The 19,039-nt window shown below is 43.8% G+C and overlaps 1 protein-coding gene across 7 annotated transcripts in view; it reads left to right on the top strand.

Annotated features, from left to right (window-relative positions):
- The window catches only part of ralgapa2 (Ral GTPase activating protein catalytic subunit alpha 2), a 111,221-nt gene that overhangs the window by 57,571 nt on the left and 34,611 nt on the right, over nucleotides 1-19,039 (top strand). For all 7 annotated transcript variants that reach the window (XM_042071420.1, XM_042071421.1, XM_042071427.1 and 4 more), the window contains 12 exons: nucleotides 4,048-4,176; nucleotides 4,464-4,592; nucleotides 5,023-5,081; nucleotides 5,228-5,336; nucleotides 6,677-6,787; nucleotides 6,916-6,984; nucleotides 7,643-7,780; nucleotides 11,852-12,035; nucleotides 13,703-14,537; nucleotides 16,100-16,171; nucleotides 17,400-17,523; nucleotides 18,947-19,039. The exon at nucleotides 18,947-19,039 is cut by the window's right edge and continues 63 nt beyond it. In XM_042071420.1, coding sequence (XP_041927354.1) covers nucleotides 4,048-4,176; nucleotides 4,464-4,592; nucleotides 5,023-5,081; nucleotides 5,228-5,336; nucleotides 6,677-6,787; nucleotides 6,916-6,984; nucleotides 7,643-7,780; nucleotides 11,852-12,035; nucleotides 13,703-14,537; nucleotides 16,100-16,171; nucleotides 17,400-17,523; nucleotides 18,947-19,039 — 2,052 coding nt within the window. The remainder of the gene's footprint in view (nucleotides 1-4,047; nucleotides 4,177-4,463; nucleotides 4,593-5,022; nucleotides 5,082-5,227; nucleotides 5,337-6,676; nucleotides 6,788-6,915; nucleotides 6,985-7,642; nucleotides 7,781-11,851; nucleotides 12,036-13,702; nucleotides 14,538-16,099; nucleotides 16,172-17,399; nucleotides 17,524-18,946) is intronic.

Below are 19,039 nucleotides of genomic sequence, written 5' to 3'. Positions count from 1 at the left end.
TCTAGTTAGTTCCCCCACTGCAGCTCCAGGGAGGATATCCCAACCCTGCTGGAGGAAAGGGGGGGGGGGGGGTGATTGAATGAATGATGGAGATGAACTGATAAAAAGTGAATACATTCCTTTGTTTTGACTCTGAATGCCCACATATCTTCGCCTGGAGGATAGCTATATTCCACTCTGGCACGAGGACAAGCTCATTAGAATGTTTTCCATGTCATTAAATAATGTTGGAACTCCCGTCGCGTTTGTGTGTGTGTGTGATTAATTAAGGATTGAAGGCTCGGTGGCGTTTTGTGAGGGGCCTATGCTGGCAAGGATTGTGTGTGTGTTTCTTTGTGTGTGTGTGTGTGTGTGTGTGTGTGTGTGTGTGTGTGTGTGTGTGTGTGTGTGTGTGTGTGTGTTAAAGGGGCCAGAATGGGGATCTGTGGTCTTTTGTTGTGATTAAATACAATATGTAGCTGACTGGAAGAGAGGGCATGTTCAGATTTTGAGGGTTTTGAGAAAGAGAGACGAAAGTGGAGAATAAAATAGAGAGTGTCCATTTTCCCATTGAAGCATTACTGGATGACTAACTGTAATTTGACCTTTTATTTAAATAGGTCTCCTCTATTTTTATCAAAAGCAGTAATAGTTTGATGTATTTATTCTTTCTGATGTACAGTCTTAACTATTGCCATATATGTCATATTTGATTACAGGACATGCTCTATAGGAAAATTGGCACTTAAATGTATACTGAACTGTCAACACGTTTTCATGCTGGGAATTATCGATTTTGAATCAGTTTATTGCCCAAATTCCGTTTACTGTATGTCAATATTCTGTTTAAGGTGTTTTCATGACCCAATATTCCATTTAAAACAGGCATATGCTAGGGTGTGCAAATGGTTTATTAATAAACCGAATATGGCCTTTTTCGGTTTATTTCAATCAGAATAAGACACGCATATTTGGTTTATTCCCAATAAACTGATTCAAAACCTTTTATTGGCTGCATGAAAACGTGATGCATGTATGGTATTAGTCATATGTTTTTCTTCCGTACTTGTGAAACAGCCTGTCTAGACTCTATTACCCGTTATTTTAGAATGTCCTTTTCCTGAAACAGATACCACCAAACATACCCAAAAAAGTATTTTTTCCTCCAGCAGAATGACTCCAAAGTTAAAGAGGGTCATTCAAGCAGTCAGTATATCCCACCATGATACCAAATATAATTTGTAACTGCCACTCCCTTTATATGCTGAAAGACTGCATCTTGGAGCACACCATACATGTCTGCTGGTTTGTGAATCACATGTGACTCACACAAATTATGTCAGCACACAAGTGCACCTGCCGTAGCACCTCCAATATAGGAGAAGCGTTTTGTCTACTGTGATGTTAATTGTGCTTGTGATTTGCTTTGCTCTATAAAGGATAAAGGACCTTTTTCATTGTGCTGTCGGCAGGCCTGATTTGCAGCAAATCGCTCTGTTTGTGTGCACAGGTCGAGATCGACGATTGCTCTCCCTGCATTTCACCAGTAAAAAAAAAACAAAACAAACAAACAAAACTGTGATTGTGCCTTTCACTGTTTGCTTAGTCAGTGGCGTGGCAATATTTCTTCGCAAAATGCAGTACACAATGGACACATACACAGAGCGATGATGATTTCAATGAAAGAGCGAAACAAAATGAAACACCATTTCATTCTCAGTGCTCGCCAGAGTCCAGGGAAGGGGCCCAGTCCCTTTTGCGGACTTTGTGTTAATGTGTCCTTTTGTGGCACGGCAGGCAGAACCCACAGCCAGGGGTTTGGGAGAGGCCCCACTGGGCAGAAACCATCTCCTGCCCCCACCCCCACACACACACACACACACCACCTTTATCGCAGGCACAAATTCAGATTGGATGTGCCTGCATTTACAGACGATAATGACAAACGTTCCAGGGAATTACAGCTTCGTTTAGGGCGAGCGTTTCAGGTAATCGTTCAGCCTTTTTTCTATTGCCATGGCTAATTGCAAGCAACTGTTCTGTATCTCTGAGGTCAATTATTGTAGAAATGAGGGTAAAATGTCCCTCCTTCCTAAAACAGACACTCCCACCAATTTCCCGTTCCCTGTTGGAGAGCTGTGTGTGTGTGTGTGTGTGTGTGTGTGTGTGTGTGTGTGTGTGTGTTGAAGACTTGTTTTATTGCTGCAGTTGGTTTTTATTCATCACTGCTAAGCTAACCACCCTCCCCCTTCCTTCTCCTTCCTGTGTTTACAAAGGATTCAATTAAGGAGATGAATGTAGCAGGTAGGGACTAGAACAGTGGCGTAGCAGGTGTTTGCCGAGGTGTGTGTTGGGTAAACACGCGGCCACCACACACACGTCTCATGTTTGAGCATACAGATTTCTCCATGTCCCCCCCGTTTAAATAACAGGAGATGCTCACAGAAAATAATTATATGCTTATATTCTGAATTCTGAATCACAACAATCTGTGACCAGGTTGTCAAAAACATCTTGTGGTGTGCACAAGACATTTACATTTACATTTGCATGTATTCATTTAGTAGACACTTTCATCCAAAGACCATCACACATACACACACATATGCAGACATGTTTTGTTGAGCCGATGTGTGTGTTCATTTAGAAGTGCAAAATGACATGGTGTCTATATGTTTCTTTTATAAAATCTCGCCTGGTGACTATGGAGGGATCAGGAAAATGTCAGGTGGGCAGGTGGAATTGAAACTGGGTGTTGTGGCTTTACTCTTGGTGCTTTTATGGTACTTTTATATTAACAAACCAGCTTGCTGTAAACAAATCTGCCATTTGTTTGTCGTTTACTTGTATGCCGCTCTGTATGGATGCATCTGAGTAAATGATTAGATGTTGCTGTATGTCATTAGATTGAGAGACTCCATCTGCCAGTGGGTTGAGCCTCATCAGACAATACCTGAGCACTGGTTTTAATTATGTGTGTGTGTGAGCATGAGCTTCTGTAAAGGTCAACAGAATAATTGTTTTGTTATGGTCCTGCCAATATGCTGTGACAAACCCATATGCCCTCCCCATCTCCACCTTCAATAAGTCCCGACAGGGCGAACCGGACCGCGACGCGCAGCGGAGGGGTCTTGTTCCGCCCGGAAGGGACTTATTTTCCCAGTAATGACCGGCGTTCTATACATTATCCCGCTTATTACACGGCTACTTGCCAAAACGAAATAATAAACTCCCCACGATATGACTTTAGCCTACATAGCCTAGCCTATTTGTTACCGTTCATCGTGGCATTTGCTGAGAAACAAATAGTTCGCACCAACACACGCTGAACTTGAATCAAACATTCTTTAGAACACAGCTGATCAACCGTCTGCTTTCACGTTTGAATGAAGTTCCAGTCCTTGCGTAGTAATATGGAAGACGTATCAGAAGCACAAAACCTGTTGCCATTGACAGCGGTAATTATATGTTTGCAGCGGTAATTACATGAATAATATTTTACCGTAGAACTTTGGGAAATCCTATTCAAGCCAATGGAGCGTTCTACTTGTCTTGTGAAGAGCCGTGTAATAAGGTTAAATATTTACCTGCTGCGGCAGCTGTATCTATTAAACTTTGTCCACAAATGCACCGCAAATGATTCATCATAATGAAACCAATAGTGGTATTCATCGTGGAGGGCATTGTGATATTGACCCTTTCAAGAGAGTTCCATTATCAGCATCATAGTTGGCCCCACAAGGCTTCCGTTTTAACATTCCATATGTTATCATTATATCCATATATCATAGATCATATATCATATCCATATGTTATGCAGAGGAAGTAGATTGGGAACCAAATAGAACGTTCAAGCATTGTTTTTGTTTTTATTGTTGAAAGGGTCTATATGTTAAACAAGTGATGCTGTTTTTCCAGAGGATCGGACATTTTGTGACATTAAGGCTTCACAGGACTTTTTCTGATGCTGTGTGTTGAAATGACCGGGTTAATGATCTTCTTTTGTCTTCTTCCCCCTTTCTCTGTGTGTGTTTCTCCGTTTCTGTGTCCTCCTCCGTGTCCCGTCAGGATGTGCTGAACACTGTGATCAGGTGGTGCTCTCCACGCTTCTTCTTTCTGGGTCTGCCAGGCTTCACCATGCTGGTGGGCGACTTCATCACGGCCGCCGCCCGTGTCCTCAGCACCGACTCGTTTGAGGTGAGCTGTGAACTGTGGCGCAGCTGGAGACGGTGTCCATGCCATTCAGATCCAGGTGCCCACGGTGACCTGGGTTCAAGTCCAACCTGCGGTCATTTCCTGACCCCACCCCATCTCTCTCTCCCACTCTCTTCCTGTCAATCTCTTCACTGTCCTGTCATGATAAAGGCAACCTCCCCCCCCCCCCCCCCCTTCTTCTTAAACTATACTTAAAAAAAAAAAGTTCCTTTGCAATGCTTTCCCTGATCCTGCTGACCTTTGGCCCTTGACCCATGTCTCTCTGTCAGGCTCCTCGGATTGAAGCGCAGACAGTCCTGGGCTCGCTGGTGTGCTTCCCCAACCTCTACCGACAGATACCCTCGCTCATGTCCACACCGGGGTCAGATGATCTAGAGGTCGGCAAGGAGGACATTAAGGTACTAGAATGAAAATGTGTTGAGGATCCTTGTCAGTTGTGTATGCGTACGCTAGAATGCAATCTTAGTCATTGGTGGTTGAAAATGACTGTAATGTTTACACCCATCACAGCCTGGATAAACAAATTATCTTAAATTAGTCCCAAATAAACCCTGTTTGATTCACTAGACCAGTGTCCTTAGTTATTACCAACAATTATGTGAGAGACATGTTGTATACACTCAGAAACAAATGTGTTCAATTTTCTGAAAAGAAAACTGTGTTTTACAACATGTTGGTTATTGTAAGGATGTATGTTCATGAATGTATATGATTTCAATATTGTTGAGCTGTTTATGTTAGTGATACCCTGCGTGGTGGAATTGTCCTGTTGTGGTTGTCTTGATTGCTTTGATGGTTGAATATATTCTGTCTGTTCTTTCTCCAAAGGAGTTTTTGGTGAATGTGTTGCTGACAACTGCACGCAGTGAGCTGAGCGAAGGAGCCAGGTATGCCACTGACTGAAAACAAACCAAAAAGATCACCTCTTTCCCTGCTATCTGGAAACTCTTGTATGAGACATTGTATGAGGATCAGACAAGGTATTATTATTGTGAATCAGAGACCTCACTTACAGTGTGTGTGTTCTCTGCAGGTGTATTGCAATTTGTAGCCTGGGGATTTGGGTGTGTGAAGAGCTCGTACAACAGAACATCCCCCATCAGGTCAAAGATGCCATCAACGTCCTCGGAGTCACACTAAAGGTGAGGCTGAAGCTACCTACACAGCTCTACATTAGTAACATTAGTGGAATGGGAATTGTTTGTATATTTTTGTTTGTTAATAAAATAGAAGACTTGCTAAGATTGAAAGGTGTTGCTCATGTAACAATTTTATTACATTATTAATGGTAATCAGTTTCTATTGTACTGGTTATGTAAAGTGTATTTCTGCCTGTTTTCTATGGATGGATATGACATAAGTATGTATCTTGAGCATAGTAGGCTGTGAGTTGTTTTGACGTCGGGTCCTAGAGATCTTTTTTGGGCCGTCTCTGTTTCCAGTGGTGATGGTGGGGCTTTGAGAGGCCAGGCTGTCCAGAGTAATGCAGGGACATAGTGGTGTCATTTCCCGCCCACTTACCCCCAGATGATGGGTGCCCAATTTGGCTGCCTCTGCTCCAAGTTCTATGCCTCCACCCTGCCCCGTGGCCTCATCACCCCAATCACACACCCTCCCCACCCTCCCCAAAATGGACACGTAATCACTTTCCTCAACAACTTGACTCAGACTGGGTGCCTTGGAAAGTGTGTGTGTGTGTGTGTGTGTGTGTGTGTGTATGCGTGTGCGTTTGTGTGTGTGTGTGTATGCGTGTGCATTTGTGTGTGTGTGTGTGCTTTGGAAGGAATGACTACTCCAAAGGCAGAGAACAATCAGTAGCGCCTTTCCTCCCCTCTTTTTGTCTTTCGGTATTTTCTTTCATCTCTTCCCTGATTGGAGAGACACAGAAGACAAAAAAAAAAACAGGGTGAAAAATGTCTTGTTTTGAAGTTCAACTCCTGTGTCTGCTTCCTGCTTTGTTCACCTTTTCTCTGTCCTCTCTACTTATAAAGCCTTGTCCATGTACTCTGTGTGTTATTTTTATATTTATGTATCTATGTGAAAACTGTATAGCGTCAGAGAATGTCTAATAAGGGGAGAACTTCCACTCTCAGGAAACTTCTGGTTTCTGAAGGCGAGTGCAGAATGAATGGAGGTCTATGGAGCTGTACCCCTCAAAATCCACTTTTCTCGAGATATAGTTTTTTTCTAGTAATTTAAATGTTGCATTCGAAAGGGGAGGCATTAGGTGAAAGAGACAAATTTAGCCGTCTAGCTCCATAGATGCCCATTAATTTTGCACTTGCCCGTGATCACCCCCAGTGGAATTCTGGTGGAACTGCAACCAAATTCGGTACAATGGGGTTTAATAGGGAGTGAACAGGCTCTCCATAGACGGGCTCTGATAGCGTCTTTGACTGCCTATACTACATAAATGTATTATTATTACTTCCTGTCTCTCCTCTCTCTCCTCTCTTCCTACTTCCTGTCTCTCAATCCTCAGTTTGCGAATAAAGCGGTGGCCCAGGTGGCCTGCGACGTGTTCCAGCTGTTCATCAGCCACTGGCAACATCTCCAGAGACTGGAGGAGTCACTCCCAAAGAGAATCATCGAGGTCGGTCGCACACCAACACTCTCTCTCTCTCTCTCTCTCTCTTAAGGACTCCCTCTGGATTCATGTGGAAATATGCTGTGTGTTGTGTTTCCAGCAAAAAACACCTGTGTTTTTCTTTTACTATTTAGATCTTTGTGGCCACCATAGCTTTCCTCCTACCCAGTGCAGAGCATTCAACAGTGGAGGCAGACAAAAAGGTAAAGAAAACAGAAAATTGGCTGTTTCCTGTTTCTGTGCCTTCTGCAACAAAGTTACTCTGATGAAGGTCTGACTGGCCAAGGAGACGTCTGTTTATCAATAAACCGGCTGTACCGTGGAGTAAGCAGTGTTGCGCTTTTCTTTTCTTTTTTACTCTAAAGAAAACTGGGGGGAAAAAAGCCCTGCGTGTGAAAACTATTTCCTTTGTTTTCTCGTTGGTTCTTTCATTTGCCTCCACCCAGAGCCTGAAGCATCCTGTCCTCCCTGTGGTCCCCTCTGTAATCCCCCTGCCTGTGTCCCCTCTGACTGTGGCGCTACCTGCTGATGTGTCCTTAACCTCGTTCTCACCTCTCTCTTCCATCTCCTTTCTGTCCCTCTTTCCTCTCCTCTCCTCTGCTCTCCACGGTGGTCATTGTTGACAGATTATTGATTCCTCCTCGGCTAGTGCTGGCCACTGGGCTGGTGCGAGTAGGGCTAATTGAAAGTGTCTGTTCTCGTTGTGCGTGTGTGTGTGTGTGTGTGTGTGTGTGTGTGTGTGTGTCTGTTCTCGTTGTGCGTGTGTGTGTGTGTGTGTGTGTGCGCGTGTGTGCGTGTGTGCGTGTGTGTGCGTGTGTGTGCGTGTGTGTGTGTGTGTGTGTGTGTGTGTGTGTGGCTTAGTTGATGGTGGCTTTGCTGTTGTGCCTGCTGGACTGGTGTATGGCTGTCCCTCTTGTCACTCTGTTGGAGCCCATCACCATGCCTGTCCTGGATGACCCCGCATCCCAGAAGACCCCTCTGCTGGATTACATCTACAGGGTATGTGAAGTAGGATTACAGATATATTGGATGTTTGTTTGTTTGTTGTTGAGTTGTATTTGTCTTGAAAGTGACATTAGCCACATGCAGTATGTACAGTATGTTTGGATGGTCAATGGGCTCATTTGGGAGCTGTGCGAAATGGTGCAAGGGTCCAATTTTGTCACGTCTATATATTTGCAAGGCTTGAGCGTCATTTTTTTCTAGGGGCTCAGACGTTTATGAAGATGCATTGACAGAAAATGAATGAGGTGCTGTGTTGCCTTTCTCCATTTGGCAGATGCGGTCAGCAGTGGACCTTTGTCAGGGTGTCATCGTTGGACAGAGAAAAAAAAAAATGGCCAAATTATTTAAATGTGCCATTGTTCACTTTTATATAACGGCCTATGAATGGCAGGCTGCAGCCAGTTGAAGGCATCCTCAGAAGAGACGATCTGCACCTGGTGCAAGAGGCACAAAAGGGAGAGGAAGTAGATGAGCAATGTAATTAGCCTGCAACTCTTCCAGCCCAGCCCTGCCCTGTGCTACCCCCCCCACCCCCCACCCCCAAAGCACTCATAACACCATCAATTGTTTCTTTTAATCACTACACAGACAGATTTCTCTCCAGGTGGTGTATAGAAGCAATATCAATGGAGACCGTGTACATAATTGGCAGATAGAAAGATTATTTCAGGGCATTTTATTGGGGCCACGTTGACAAAGCCATGCATAACAGCAATGTACACATAACCTCAGAAAAGGAAAGGCATTTATTGATTTAATTCTGCTGTCATTTTTTTTTACTATAGAACCACTCCCCAAAGTTCAGCAACACGGCAAATAAAGAACAAAACCCACATGCACCCATTTTCAGCCAAATAATAATATATCGTAACACCCCCAATTATCACCACTTTTGTTTGGAAATTCTAAAACAACAATGTTTTTTAACACTTCAAAATAACATTTGCTAAATGAACCTTACATTTTTCAGTAGCCATAGGTGTGTAGATTTGAACAAAATCTGGTTTGGTTCTTAACGGGAGCATTTACTGCCTGAAATATCCGATTTTGTTTACCACGCTCGGAGTTATAGTGCTGGCCTGATGGGTCGCCTATTTACGCCGTTTCAACGGCACATGAACGGTTAGACCGAGAATTCTCGTCATGAAATTAAAATTCCACTGGAGCTCCAAGCAGATGTGTACATGTGGCCTTACAACACTGTTTACAGCTCTTCGAGTCACGGTAAAATGTAATTTTTGGTACATAGCTAATTTAGATAAACTTATGGTGTGGGTGCTTGCGATTCTTTAGGAATCCGCCGTCTTGGTTTGTATAGAATATTAAGTGACACATACACGCAAAACGGCGGAAATACGGGTCCGACGGTAAAAGGGGGGGTTTCGACGGTAATGTTGTACGTACAAGTTGCAAATAATATAGTGTTGAACGTACACAGTGCTAATAATATATGCCTAGGCACACCCTATGGAATCTGTTGCTGAGCATTTTGAAAGTGCTGTAGCAAATAATCTAGATAGAGCACCTGCCAACATCAAATAGCAGTTACACACAATCAGATTGCAACAGGGTTTTTTTCCCCCTTGCTCCTAGAAGAGGCAGTGTGTCACAGCCCTTTAGAGAATCAATCCATCAATGCATTCATGCTCCTGTGCTTTAAATAGAGAACATTCTCTATCTTTAGCCTGTATTCTCGCCATTCTTCTCCTTTCTGGAAATAACAGCATGAGACTCTGTCCTGTAAAAGGCCTGATTGCGCTCAGAGTTTGGGAGCTCCATCTGTTGGGTCCGCCTCGGCAGCTGCACTGCACTATCCTGTGCGGCGCTTACGAGTGTGTGTGTGTGTGTGTGTGTACATTTCTGAAAAAAAGTGTATGAGTGCATGTGTGGTGTGCATGGAGGTGTGTGTGTGTGTGTTTGTGTGTGTTTGTGTACATTTCTGAAAAAAGAGTGTATGAGCGCATGTGGTGTGCATGGAGGTGTGTGTGTGTGTGTGTGTGTGTACATTTGTGTAAAAGAGTGTATGAATGCATGTGTGAGATGGAAGTGTGTGTGTGTGTGTGTGTGTGTCATTAGTGTGAGCAAAGTCTGTGTGTGTGTGTGTGTGTGTGTGTGTGTGTGTGTGTGTGTGTGTGTGTGTAAAAGAGTGTATGAGTCCTGTGTAAGATGGAAGTGTGTTTGTGTGTGTGTCATTAGTGTGTGCAGAGACAAATGTGTGTGTGTGTGTGTGTGTGTGTGTGTGTGCATTCACTCATAGTCGCAGATGCATGTCCATTGTGTATTTTTTGTGACTTTTTTTCTCTCTTTTTTCATGCCCTGCTCTGCAACTGTTGCTATGCAAAGCAGCCACTTAGTTGTCCAGCAAGTAGCAAAGGTTCTTTTATTCATAAAGAGGAAGCACTTTGGGGCCGAGGTCTAGCAGCTGTTCGCTTCTGCTTCTTTCATCATGATTTTTCTCTGTATACATGCACTCTCCCTCTCTCTCTCTCTCTCTCTCTTTCTCCCTCTCATTCTCTCTCTCTCTCTCACACACAGACACACACACACACTCACGCGCATACACTCTCTCTGTCACTCTCTCACTGGCGCGCGCACACACACACATACACATACACACACACACCTAGAAATGCCTGCATGCTTGTGTGACAGTATAGTGAAATGGTTGCATTGCATAATGATGTGCATTTTTCCAGGCAAGACTGAAAGATATGTGAAGGAGATTCCAAATACATGTTAAAAAGGAAGGTTAAAAGAGAAATCTGTGAGTCATGTCCGTGAACTCCCATGTACATGCCCCCAGAGTGTAGCACTGTAGCTGCCTGGCTGCGTTAGCTGTTGGCTGTAGCAACTCGAGCTTGGTAAAACCGATTATTTTCTATGTCAAAACTCGGTTTTCTCCTTTAACAGTCCCATTGTATGCAACTGGTTCAAAGAGTTCACTCGATCTGGGGCATTTTATAATGTGTTTACTTCAAAGTGATGCGTTGTCAAACATAGGAAACATATCCACAGATAGATAAGTTTGTTGAAGCTATAAAGTGGATAAAGTTTATTATGCAGAACCAAGTTGTTTGGTCACTTAAATCTAATCTAACCCAACAAGTGGAAGTGATGCCATCTGTTTTGAGCATCAATATCCACATCTATCACAGCTGAGACTGATTATGTGCCCATAAAGGCTCCACACCTCTGCCAGTAGATTTGTCCACTTCCTCCTAAGTTTGGCCTGCTTTGGGCATGACCCAGTTGAACTGTATATACTGTACACACATGCACGCTGGAGAATGGAGATTCCTACATAAACTGGACGACTAGTTGACATCATGTTCCTCATCGGGCTCGTATTGTTCTCAGGTTCTGAATCAGACATAGCTCAGCCGATACAGCTCTCTGGGATGGCATATTCATGAATTCTTCCTGGGATTAGGCAGAGCTGGTGCCTTGAGAGGGGCAGTGGGAGAACCACTAACTCTACATCACCCCTCGCTGTAGCTTCTCTCTGCCATGGAAAGTTCAGTGACTGTGTTTACATGCCCTTCAGTATCCCAGTTATGAGGCTTATCCTGATTTTGATCATATTCAGGATATGGTGTTTACACGAGCACTGAGAAACCTGCTATACATGATGAATACTAGTATCCCGGTTACCAACAATAAAGTTCTATTAGCACACCTTATCTGGGTTTCTAATATAATTGTGTGTTTGCATGCAAAACTGTGTGTCCCATTTTCTTTCGGAGTACTCCACCCGCTCTGCGTCACCCTTCACTGTGGTCTCTTCCATGTCATTTTAGATATACACAGGAGAGGTGTTACATTCTTAGTGCTATAGGTCGGGGATTTCACACAGCAGCCAGTCAACAACCAAGCCTATTTACCGTCAAAAACAAAATCACTAACAAATCATCCTTTGTGAAATATTCCCATTCAGTTGAACATGTCCTTCAGGCATATTTAAATTAGAAGGTATAAGAGAAGTCCCAGAATTGTAGCCATTTCTAAAGCACATTGAATTCATTCAATATTATTGAATGACTTTGTTTTTGTCTCTGTCTATAACAGGTGCTACATTGCTGTGTCTCGGGGTCCAATCTTCACACCCAGCAAAGCCACTACCTCCTCAGCCTGGCTGATCTGTCCACGGATTACGACCCCTTCCTCTCCCTGGGTCAGGTGAGGAGCATGGACACCCCGCCAGCGCACTCCGCTGCTGGAGACTTCGGCAACTTGCTCACCGTGGCTGAAGGTACGAAGTCCAGACATGTAATACAGTGCCAGCTTTTGCTTAGCAGGTTGCTGCTCACTGGAATTGTATGACATGGATGAGCTTGTCTAGTGGATATAGCAGGAGTGTCAGACTGAGTGGGTCAGATTTGTATATGCATGTATAGTGTTTATACTCTATAATTATGCTCTAAAGATGCTGACAAAACACTGTTGTGAGCCATTGGATTTTTCTGTGATGTTTTGCCCTTATTTTTGATGTGTTTGCTGTACTTGTAGTAATTTGAAATTAACATATGAAAATTTAATGTGTGTACCGTGTTTGCATGTGTGTGTTGTTCATGCTTTGTGAAAGTGCCTGACCTGTACTTACCGTTACTGCACACATTTGACTTCACATGTCCCCCTCCCCGTCCAAAGTCCCTTAGAAACACTGCTTGATACATGGGAATTGAGTTACCCGCTTGCTAATTTGCCAGTGTACCATTAAAAGCACACAAAAAGCAACCACAGAAAAAAAAACACTATTTCAAATGGAATGGAATCTTTAAAATGGCGTGCATTAGTTGTCCCTTTCCACTCAGACAGCCCATTTATGCCAATTATTAAAAAAATGCATTTTTTTTTTTAATGGCCTTGTTTGACCTTGTCAATCCATTACATGACATCATGATGATCTGGCCTGGTCTTTTGAAGTTCCCTACTCTGTTTCCATTTGCACGTAGTTTGTATTTTTCAGGAGTGTCTTTAGATTGTAGAAACTTTGCTTTTGGATCTGTCATAAGGCAGGGCAGCACACTGTTCCATGTCTTTTTTGTTTGTTTTGTTTTAACACAGCAGAAATGTCCCTTGGCTTTCCTCAGAGCCTCGTGGACAATAGGATAGATTTAAAAGCAGTATGCCTTTACCATGACACATATTGATTAAATCACTTCAAAGGACCTCCAAGCATAGCTAATGCAACTCAACCATCCTTCTGAAGAGCTCCCTTTTTTCTTCTTTGATGAACATGATGGCATTGATAGCAGTGTCAAAATGTGAGCGTCACACGTTCCCTTTTTCCTCTCCCATCTTAATATGATGGGAATAATAATGGTGTCCCTTTCACTTAGGGCAGTCGTGAGCATTTACATAACTCTAATTCAGTAAGTGCTGCTGATCTCTATTCATGGCCACTGCAGAGATGCAACACTCATTAGTCCGCGGATCCTTTGGATAGTTTTGTCCCATTGTGGAGCATGAATGGCCTCTTTCAAAGGTGTCTCGTATGATTAGATGTGGCCCATAAAGGGTCTGTGAGCTTAGCATGGCGTGAAATGGAAAAAAATGGGTAATAATGATGGAGTAAGAGCTCACATATGAACCTTTCAAAGAGTGTAAGAACTAGACAAACATGTCTATACAGGGGGAGGCAGATAAGAGGGAAGCTGGGGGAGGGGAGGGGGGGGGGGGTGGTTGATGGAGAGAGTGGAATTATGTTCTGCTCTGGACCCATGGGTAATTATCCCTCCTCCACTCTCACGTCTCTCTCATGTCCCCTAAATGGTTTTGAAAAAAATATAGATATGGACCGTGCTCCCTTTATAGAGTCTTGGAAAAAATTGCCTTGCAGTGACTAAGTCATCAGACATGTATCTTTCTTGTGCTTTTGGTGAGCTCAATCTTTTCCCCATTTCCGCTCCGTTTTAGAGAAGAAGAGGCGAAACATGGAACTGATCCCACTGACTGCCCGAATGATCATGACGCACCTTGTGAACCACTTGGGCCACCATCCGCTCAGTGGTGGCCCTGCACTATTACACAGCCTCATCAATGAAAACCATGACAACCCCTACGTGGAATCCTCTGAACTGTCATCTGAGGTTTTCAAGAGCCCAAACCTGCAGCTCTTTGTTTTCAATGACAGCACGTTAGTGTCATACCTACAGATACCCTCTGAAAGCTCATCCACAGTGCCTGGCATCAACAGTCACCCAAGGGACCACTCTGCACCCTCCTCTGAAGTCCGTGTCATTGTGCGTGACATATCAGGAAAGTACTCTTGGGATGGTGGGGTCCTCTACCGAACTTTTGAGGGACACGTCCCACACAGTGGCGGAGCTAATCCTGCTGACCACGCCAACATCTCTCCGCTTCCTACAAAACAGACCTCGGAGGGGGAACCTTCCCCTTGGGCGTCTGAGATTGGGGATGAGGAGGATGAAGATGAAGGCGTGGACGTGTTGGACCAGCTCCTGGAGGAGCTTGGCCATAGCAGCCCCGAGTGCCTACCCCAGCCTCGGCTAAAGCTCACCCAGCCCGCGCCCTCGCCCCTGGGCATGAACCTGGAACAAGAGGCTTTGATCATGGAGGCTATTCAGCGGCAGGCGTTACAGGAGGAAGAGGAGCTGGCCAGAAGAAAATGTGGAGACCCCAGCATCAGGGCTGCCCGTCAGAAAGAGCCTACATACCAGGAGCCCAAAGCTCCCTTTTATTTCTGCAGACTGCTACTGAATGACCTTGGCATGAACTCCTGGGACCGCAGGTACTGATAAACAATTCTCTGAAACGAAAGACCAAACAAGAGGTTTTTTTCCTGCTAGAACATACCTGTCAACACTCCCGTTTTCCCTGGGTTTCTCCCGTATTTCAAGGTCATCTCCCAGCACCCTCCCGTTTTGTTATTTCTCCCGGAAAACTCCCGTAATTTGCATGGCCATCAAACTTCATTTTAAAATCATTGATCCATTCAGGTTGCCAGATTGTGTATGAAATACACCCTACACATACATAATCACTTAGTTTCAATTTCAACCGTTTTGTCATAGGCTAAAACCTGGCAACCCAAAACCCAAATAAGAAAGCGGGTGCCGACTGCGCAGCCTGAGTCTCGTAAGCAAGCGGGCTAGTTGAATAGCCTACTCCAGAACTAGCTGTTGTGAAATTGTTGGGAATTTAATTGATTAACACATCACATAAACTGTTATTGAGTGTTGTTGATACACTGAACTTGTGCCCTCGGAACCAAATCTGACAGCAAGCAGCTTTGGAGTTTTGGAAGTAGGCTGCAGGCAGCTGGTGGATACATAACTGGCATGCGTAAGGTAATGGTAAGGTAAAAGCAACGAGCGAAATGCAGTGCTGAAACATGTGGTGTATGAAAAGTATTAAATATGCAAACACAGATCCGGTATAAACTGCGCCCCCCCCCCCCCCCCCCCGAAATAAAATATCCCGTTTTTGGAAAGCTAAATGTTGACAGGTATGTGCTAGAAGCATTTTCTGATTTAACGTATCCATAAGCTTTCTGGGTAAAATGATTGAGGACTTAAAAATTATCAAGCAACCTGTTAATTGCAGAATATAGATTTATTAATTAATATTTTGTCAGTTGATTATATTATATCTGTTTTCACATTGGAAAAATAGATACAAGGTTATGATAGGGTGCCCAAATTACATTTCTGAGTTAGAGAGGGGGTAGTGGTATTAATTGGGTCTGACTACCCACTGTTTTCCACATCAGTGGTTATTTGTCCCCTGTTGGTACAGGTTCTGCCTTTTTTCACGCCATTCCTGCGTGATTTTGGGTGAGCCGTATCGACCATTTTTCCCACCTCTTGTTGAGATCTTTCATTTCAGAGAGGCTTGGCAGGGCCCGACTTCTAATCTGGTCTCGGCAGGATCTGAGTGTCCCACTGGTTTCACTCAGGTCCAGTTTGGCATGTTTTCCGTTCCTCTAATGAGAGGAGCACACCCTTTGAAGGAGGTGTGAGACCACCTGTCAACAGGTGCCAGCGTCTTGTTTCTGTGGACAGCTACCACTGTTAAAGTAATTGTTCGCTCTCAAAGTAGACAGCTGGAATTCGGTAGCCCCCAAGACCTTTCAAAGGGGGCCTGAGCTTTTTGTTTACTTATTTGGTCTCTCTGGAAATACATTATCTGATCAAAAATCTGTTAGATAAGGTTGGCTCCATGTTGCAGTGTCTCTGTGAAATTACAAAGGCAATATGCAGGGATCTGGTTTAACAGTAAAGAGCTGGATTATAGAGATATTCTTTTTTTTGTAAATGTGTACTCTGTTTGGGTCTCTTTTCATTTTCACAGGAAAAGCTTTCATCTCCTGAAGAAGAACTCCAAGCTCTTAAGGGAACTTAAGAATTTGGATTCAAGGCAGTGGTAAGTTTCCCTTCCTGCGCTTCTATAAAATTGGCCAGGTTTCAAGAGGTTTTTCTGTGCCACATGCAATTTCCTCAGAAATGTCTTCCACACCCCTCTATGGATTGCATTTACTGTACTGTCATTAACAGCAACTGGGTTTCCTACAGCCACAGTAAGAATCAGGAGTGCGCTCTGTGACTTCACCCCACATGATTACCCAGTATAGTTTGCAGTCTCTATTGTTTTGGCCATCTGGGAACAGGAGGTCACCCGTTTTGCAAATTGCTGTTTGTACTTTTAAATAGGTTCGAGGAATATGTTTGTTCTGCCTTTATTTTTATGTCACAGAAGAAATAAACATAACATAACATAACATAAAACTGCAGTGGCTAGCACACTGATTTGAACTGGTATTTGGAAATGATGTTTACAACAACATTGGGAATGTTGTTTGAATGAAAATTCAATAATAATGAAATAAAAAGAGTAACCTATGATATGTGACATTCATGATGTGTCAACACTAATGCAGGATGTGACCATGAGCTCTAAAGCTGGAAAGAGCACTATTTAAGCACGCTTGTCTTAAAACCTGCTCTTTGACCACTCTAGGGTGCACCAACACACACACACACACACACACACACACACACACACACACACAGGCACTTTCCCCCCCCCACCATCACCCTCACCCCTCCTCACTCCTCCACATTTTTAATCCTGCCCATCACCGTCTGATCACAGCTCCCCTCCTTTGATACACAGCGATCAATAGGCACTCCAAACGGCTAATTACCAGGCTTATTTAAGAATGCCCGCAGGATTGGGCCGCAACCCCCCCCACCCCAACCCCCCAGACCCACATGCCGACTCGGCGCATAGTAACCGCTGTCAGAACATACCAAACACCTCGGCACCACAACTACATGCAGCCGTGGCAACGGGCACAATGCTGCCTGGCGGATGGACTTCTGCACATGTCGTTACCCTGCTCCTTTGTGGGGGGGGGGTACTCTCTTACGTGCCCAAATCGCTCACATTCCACTCACTTGTCCCCAAGGCCCATTAGCCAATACCGCACCAGGAATGTTCGATCGGGGTTATCTGTGGCAGTTTGATATTTTCTTTTTTGTGATTACATACTCCATACATTTTACTACAAAGAACTGAATGAAAACACTAAACTACTGTGTATAGGGAGGGAAAGAGGGGTGACATGGATGGTGTGTGTTTGTGCTTTCAGTCGAGAGACACACAAGATTGCCGTCTTCTACATCGGTGAAGGACAAGAGGACAAGTGCTCGATACTGTCCAATAATGAGGGCAGCCAGGCGTACGAGGACTTTGTGTCTGGACTGGGATGGGAGGTACTGAATTCAGTCATTGACATTTAGTGTGACGGTACTCAACACTGTAGTCTACAACATCTGCAAGAGTTAGTTAGGCAATAAGCCCCGAGAGGCTGTATGTTCCACTGATTTTAGAACAGCCGAGGGACGTTGTTAGGCACGACGCACAGCGGTTCTAACAGTTCTAAAATCAGTGGAACCTATGGACTCAAGCTTTTCTAAAATGGTTGCTACATATATCTGGCAAGATTTCATAAAATAAAGGCACAGCAACAAGAAATTTAATGATTTATGTAAGGGTTAATGTATGTAACGCCGGTCATTATCGGGAAAATAAGTCCCGAAAGGGCGAACCCTGAAGGGACTTATTTTACCGATAATGACCGGCGTTCCATACATTATCCAGCTTGTTATACGGCTACTTGCCAAAGCGAAAAAAACTCCACATGAATTGTGTCTTTACATTTATTTGTTACTGTTTTGTCATGGCTTTTGCTGAGAAACAAATACTCAACACACACTGAACTTGAATCAAACATTCTTAAGAACACAGCTACTGTAAAGTTCCATTGCAAGAAGTGACCGGACTACTTGCGGAGTGATATTAAAAACGTAAATCAGAAGCACAAAACCCGTTGCCATTGACAGCGGTAATTATATGTTTCAGTGGTAATTATATGAATTTATTTTACTTTATTACACGGCTCTTCACAAGGCAAGTAGAACGCTCAAATTGACTTGAATGGGATTTCCCAAAGTTGTAGCGGTCATTATTTCCGAGGAAAGGACCTCCGGAAAAAATAATGACCGCTGTCAATAAGTCCCTTCAGGGCGGAACAAGACCGGTTTGCCTTGTTGAGACTTATTTTCCCAATAATGACCGGCGTTCTATACATTATCCCATACATTATCCCTTAAGTAGAATGTTGGGAAATCCCATTCAAGTCAATGGAGCATTCCACTAGCATTGTGAAGAGCCGTATAATAATCATAGATAATCATTCTTCCACCAAGAAATATAATTCCTCTATCTGAATGGTTGCCAAGCAATGTCAGGATGCAGCTACTCTAGCGTATGTATGAAGTTGTTGTGGTAGCGCACTACTATAGAACGAAATGTGGTCAAGGTGTATGTTTGCGTTGGATTTTACAACAGCATCGAACGCAATTCAGCCAATCATAATCAAGGACCGAAACGATCCGTTTTAGAATGTGTGTTATATTGTGATTTCAAAAACAACAAAAACAATGCAGCGAAGCGTAATGCTCTACAAAATGTTGACTTTAAATGTTTGTTTGTCTCCAAGTCACCATTAGCTCAATGTTGTTTTCTGTGCCACCGGAAATGCCCATGTTTGAATGAATGCACATGTTTGTTTATGCAGTTGAAAGGATGTGCTTGCTGGTTTTGATGAATCTCCTATATTTTGATGTGCCGTAGGTGGACCTGGCGACACACTGTGGTTTCATGGGGGGCCTCCAGCGGAATGGCAGCACGGGTCAGACGGCACCCTACTACGCTACCTCCAACGTG

Source organism: Alosa sapidissima, chromosome 19 (genome assembly GCF_018492685.1).
Source record: "Alosa sapidissima isolate fAloSap1 chromosome 19, fAloSap1.pri, whole genome shotgun sequence".
In the NCBI taxonomy this organism is placed as follows: domain Eukaryota; kingdom Metazoa; phylum Chordata; class Actinopteri; order Clupeiformes; family Clupeidae; genus Alosa; species Alosa sapidissima.
Note: the sequence above shows the minus strand (reverse complement) of the source record. Positions and strands in the feature narration are given on the sequence as shown.